The sequence below is a fragment of the Schistocerca americana genome, chromosome 2 (genome assembly GCF_021461395.2).
Source record: "Schistocerca americana isolate TAMUIC-IGC-003095 chromosome 2, iqSchAmer2.1, whole genome shotgun sequence".
Taxonomy (NCBI): Eukaryota; Metazoa; Arthropoda; class Insecta; order Orthoptera; family Acrididae; genus Schistocerca; species Schistocerca americana.
The window spans coordinates 653,741,252-653,747,251 of NC_060120.1; the positions used below are offsets into that span (position 1 = coordinate 653,741,252).

Here is a 6,000-nt window from a genome sequence, read left to right on the forward strand (position 1 = left end):
AAACTTTATAGCTCCCTTAATTCGCCGACAGATAGTGCTTAGCTCTGCCTTTTGTCGTTGCAGAGTTTTAAATTCCTAAAGTTGTGGTATTCTTTTTGAATCACCCTGTATTATTTCCCTGTCTGGAGCTAGGCAACTATTACAGTAGTTATCATCTATCATCCAAACCTACACAGTTATCACTTTTAACACTGCATGAAGTGACATCCATTCACTCTAAGCATTGATGTGAATGAGCATACAGGTTTTTGCTGATTCTCTCTCAGAGAGGGCACAGTAACATAAACCTGAGGCTATGTTAAAAACAGTTTGCTATCACACACAAGATTTCATGAAAATCATTAAGAATTAATTAAATGCAACAATTGGAATAGCACTGTATAACAGAAACATCAATATTATGCAAATGCAGAAACTGAAGGGCTCTAAATCCAATGCAAATAATTTTATTTCCAGCAGGCTGAATTCCAGATCAGGGCCAGCGGCGGTCACACCAGAGTTTATCAAGTGCTCATAGGTTGGCAACGCGTCAGTTTCATATAGCCGATGCAATTATACTTTCAAATAACCAAAGAGAGGCAAGAACACAAGCAATGTATTTTTAGTGCCAAAATTGAAACCATTGTCTCATTTGCTGTTTTTTGGTGCATTAGCAAATTTAGAGAGGGGTATTCTGTGATTATGTGAGTAAATAGTATGAAGTGGACTGGTTTGAGAGATGTAGTATCCCTCTATCTCCTCCCATGATTTAATTAAAAACAGTGATCCACCTACCCCCTACCACGATTTCATTAAAAACATTGACTCACCTACCTTCCCCAATGATTTAATTCCAAAACATTACTTCACATACCTCCTTCCATGATTTAATTAAAAAAACACTAGTCCACTTACTCAGTGTGCTCACACAGATTGACTGTGTAGCAACACAAAGCAGAGAAATATTTCACGGTTTTTTATTTTTATTTATTCATTTTTTTTTATCGTAGGCTGAGTTACTGTCCTTGCATTACTTTTACAATCTTGTTTACCACAGTGTTTTAATTTCTCTTCCTAATATATTCAAAACATGTCTGTTTGCTGCTCTCTCACTGGCTGTGCAACGCAAACAGCTGACACACCTTCTGTTCCCATCATACATGACAGCACACACTGACAACACTCCTGCGCGAAACATACAAGTACGCCACTGGCCCTATTCTAGACTTTTATCTTTCCAGCATATATACTCCATGCTGTTAAGAACTTATTACAGACTACCCCTTATCAAACTCCCTTTGCTGCCTTTTTTACTTTTACAGCACTGACTGTGACAATCCTGAAAGCACCTAGCTTCTAATTCACTGTACTCTGACTTGTGATAGGGTTACCTTGCTGTACTGGGAAGCATTAGCAGAAATTCTGTATAGATCTTACAATCTGCCAATGTTCCGTTACTTAATAAAACCCACCTTAACATTGATACATACCATGTCTGCTTTCAGAAACAGGGAACTCTTCACATCTTGTACTCCACTTATGGAGGGCCACTTCTATAAAACAAATGATCAATAAGAACAATGAAAAGTAATACCTCATTAAACATCTATAAGCCCATAAAAGGGGAACATATCTGAGTCACAGTGCTTCAAGTTCAAATTACAATTTGGAGTTCGTAACATACAATTCTCAATTAAAATTGTTTGTGCACACTGTCCTTATCAAGAATTCATACATTTTCGTAACACATAGGCGTAAGTATGGCTTGAATAAGTTCTTACTAATACAAAAGCATTGCTTTTCCTCTACTAAAAATTTCATTTGTTCATTTTCATTTTTTATGTGACTAATAATGAAATACTTTGAAAAAATTCTTTATTATACGTGTAAAAGTTATCTGTAACTTAGAGATTTCCTACTTTACACGAGTGTTATACATACATGCTCAACACTGCCTCTCAACCTTATATATTTTGTAACCCCTGGTATCTCATACTTCCCAATTCCTCACTTCTCTAACGTCAGCTTCAATTCAGTCTTGACAACTTTTCCAATATTTCCCACTCAGTTTTATAAGTTATTTCCCTGTGCTCTCTGAGTAATAAAAAAGGTTTCTTAGGAAAACCAACTGATGCATGTATGTTATTATTAATATCACATAGGCTAAGATGAATACTGTGTACAATCTGACTTCCGTACAAATCTTTGTGCAGTAACGTGATCACCGTAAATAAGTGCTGTTTTATTTGATGATGCATGGCCACAACAACCCTCAACTTCCTATACACTCTCAAGTGTACTGAACATTTAATATTTGATGATAAGTTTCACATCCTTTTAAATATGCTAAAGGCTGGGCCATTTCATTTGGGATCTGTGGAAGGTACATTAGCATATCTGTTCTTATTTTGTAAATATTCATTGCGTATGCTTGTTTTCAGACATGTCCCACAACTGCAAGGATCTCTCCTCACTTTGGGTCAAATGGAATGAAAAGTGTATCTAATGTAATCTTGGCATACTTTTATTGTCCGTCTCCTCATTTTATTGAGCAAGTGCATCACTATATACATCTTGCAAGATATCTGTGTAGTTCCAGCAGCACAGACTACTAATCCAATGGCCAAGCATTTCAGGACCGGCTCACTACACTGGAATGTTACCAGGCTTAAAGTACAACCTACAATAACAAAAGCACTTATATCTCTGCATATTAGCCAGACATGGAAATGCTTGTTTTGATAAGTTCTAGAAGTTCGCATCAAGTTATCCAAACCTCTCTGTTACATCAGATGACAACAGCAAGGCTGGCTATAAGTAGAGCGTGGAATACTAACTCGGAAAAAAAGGAAATAAAGAAAGAAAAAAGAAGAAGGAACTTGTACAGCTTTACATTAATAGCAGTTAAACATGGTAAAGATACCTCCTTGTCCCCTTCCATAAGGAGAGAGGAAAAAGCCATTATTTACATCTTATTTGTGTTTGTGTGTGTGTGGGGGGGGGGGGGGGGGGCGGCGGGGGGGGGGGGGGGGGGCGGCACACAAGTGCAAAAAAATCCACTACTTCCATATTATGTATTACGCCTACAACAGTTTTGGTAATTTCTTACTATTGTTGCTATTTATTTAAGAAAGATGCACTTTACAGTGCCAATGTTGACAACATTGATCCAAGACTTCAGGCTGTTACAAAGCAGTCTACTGTCACAACCAAGAACAGAAATATTCATTGATTTTACCAACTCACCACAAAACAATCATCTTTCAACGTAACACAGCCCTCAGGCTATACCACAGTTCCCGATCACCTCAATCAATGTGTCTAATCAGGTGAAGCTGCTGAATACTTCAAAAACTACTGTGAAACGTACTGGAAGAAATATGGTGATACATAGTTAAATCTAGAGCTGCAGGGATTCAAGAGAAATACATGTTATGTGGACTTGTACTGGACCTTAAAGAACCTCACAGTGCAATTTTTGTATAAACATAAATGAAGTTAAGATATTCAACAAGAAGAGGGCAAATCAGTTTTGTTATGGAAGCAACAGATCAACAAATGTTGCAATACATCTTGTGATAATGTGTCACTACCAAACAATTTCCTGCAACAGCGACAGCTGAACCATTAAAATTTCAAAATGTCAGTTCAGTAAACTCCAGTCATCAGAAGAGCATCAATTAGCCTTAAAGTTCAACATACTGCACAATTAGGCCTACTCCATTACTTACTGAGTCAGATAGTACTCCAAGTGAACCTAAGTTCAGTAAAACTAAAAATATCAACCATTCTGAAATATCTGTATAATATACAACATCGACATGCACAGCATGTGGCATTCACAAACTGCTGCACTGAAAGTAATAAAATTCTCAAAAAAGTCACGAAAAGGGCAGCAGGATGGTACTTTCACATGGATTCCCAAATGAATACATAATAAATCCTCTAAAACGGTTTGTGTCACGAGAGGTACCCAAGGTTGCATCAAATCTAAAATGAAGCACCTATCTACCTTTTGTTTTACTATCGCACTGTGTACGATTTACAGTCTATATGAAACTGTAAACTACTTTGCAGTGCAAATACAAACAGGTAAGAATTGTAAATTAGTGTGTGAATCAGAATAAAATGTACGTTTATTGGTTACCACTGCGAATAACTTTCAATGAGACACCAACAACTAACAGCGACCGTGCGTGCATAACAAGCACATATAAACTAACTGTTTTTAAATATATTTCTCTCAATTTCACTAAGTACTCTCTTGGACAATTGAAAAACAAATAGTCGACCGACAAAACGCAAACTGTCATCTTACCGCTCTCAAGACATTTCGTCAATTACTTGCGATCAGTCTACCTCTTACCCAACTGGAACTACTACTTGTAATTACCATAAAGCTGTCTTTTGACGTGCTTGCTCCTAGGAGTAACTATCTCTTACGAATCCACCTACGTTGTTACAGTTATTATTTGCTGCGTATAAGCTTCCCTGTTACTTTTGTTTTACATTACGGATTATAGTCCTCGTAATCTACTTGATAATGGCTCTAGTAAACACTTATTCACTGTTCCCTCACAAAAAATTATCTGTGTACGATAGAGTCCATTATACTACTTCGAATCCCGATGTTTGCTCATAGGTAAACAATGTGTCAGAAATGTCTTCTAGGTACGACCAATAACTATTGTTTACTGAAATAATATCTAACCTCGCCCCAACCATCGAGACAAATGCACTAACAACAAGTAATTGCACATTTTGTGGCAATTATATGTGATAACATAACTGACAAAGTAATATTTAAAACCTGTCATTGCAAAACTCACCTCTTTCGTGAAATTAAACATGACTGCTATTGCACAAAATCGCAGACCTTCAGTAAACAATGCAGAGGAACAAGTAAAAATGATTCCTTGACACGCATTTTTTCCGTACACAAACACAAAATTCAAAACAAAACATAGCGCAATATTGTATCTCCAATGCACATTCCTATACCATCATAGCAGTAACCTTTACTGAACAATGTGCTTCGATAGTAGTTTATAATTGTTCTAAATCGATTGATCGAGGGAATCGCGGCAATACAATATAGGTCAAACCAAAACGTAATCATATTACGAACGTGCTCTTCTTTCAGCACCACGAAAGCAAGTTATTAATGTCTGCAACCTATGACTATTTTTACAACAGAAAATTCTACATGCGTTTTATTACTCACTTCCTATGCTTTGAGAGTTCTACAAATTATGTAGCTCGTTTGGATGAAGTTGTAAACACAGTTAACACTGTATAAGTAAATAAAGTGAGAGTTATCAACACAGTATTAAAAAGAGGCAGTGCAGACTGGATCTAGTGATGAATCAGAGAATAGAAATTGCGGATAAGCTACAATGAAGAGCATAATGAACGCAGTCAACAGATATAAAGCCGACACACACCACTGTAGTACAAGTTCATATGACTTCTAGTTCCGCAGATTATTTAGAGGCTGAAAAAATTCGTGATGAGATTAAAGAATTTTTCAGATACTTTGGGGAGACGAAAATTTAACTGTTATATGGGACTATAATTCGGCTGCAAGAAAAGCAAGGGGAGGAAAAAAAGTATTAGCAGACAATTGACTGGGGGAAAGGATCGAAAGTGGAAGCAGCCTGGTAAAACAATTTAATCTCTTGGGGCAAGGCTGTATACATCGAAGAAACCAGAAGACAACAGAAGGTTCCAAATTACACAATGGTCAGGCAGAGATTTCGAAATCAGATTTTAAACTCCAGTAAATTTCGAAACTCAGATGTGGACTCTGACCACAACTTAGTAGTTATGAACTGCAGATAAAAATAAAGAAATTGCAGAACGGTAGGAAATTAAGGAGGCTGGAGCCGTATAAATTGAAAGACTGCATTGTCAGTCGCCCTAAATAGAAAACATACTTCGCTGGTGCCCCACAGTTTGGGTATAATAAACGCACGGAGGTTAAATCTTGGGCAGCAGCAGCTGGCTGAGACACAAGCAGCA

At 37.1% G+C, this 6,000-nt stretch overlaps 1 protein-coding gene across 4 annotated transcripts in view; it reads right to left on the reverse strand.

Moving 5' to 3' along the window:
* The window catches only part of LOC124595425 (zinc finger protein 391-like), a 55,750-nt gene extending 50,726 nt beyond the window's left edge, over nucleotides 1–5,024 (reverse strand). For 2 of the 4 annotated variants that reach the window (XM_047134162.1, XM_047134161.1), the window contains exons 1-2: nucleotides 4,809–5,024; nucleotides 1,470–1,532 (exon numbers count right to left, since the gene is read on the reverse strand). In XM_047134162.1, coding sequence (XP_046990118.1) covers nucleotides 1,470–1,532; nucleotides 4,809–4,829 — 84 coding nt within the window. In that variant the 5' untranslated portion in view covers nucleotides 4,830–5,024. The remainder of the gene's footprint in view (nucleotides 1–1,469; nucleotides 1,533–4,808) is intronic. The other 2 variants (XM_047134164.1, XM_047134163.1) reach the window with 2 other exon arrangements.
* Nucleotides 5,025–6,000: the final 976 nt, after the last annotated feature.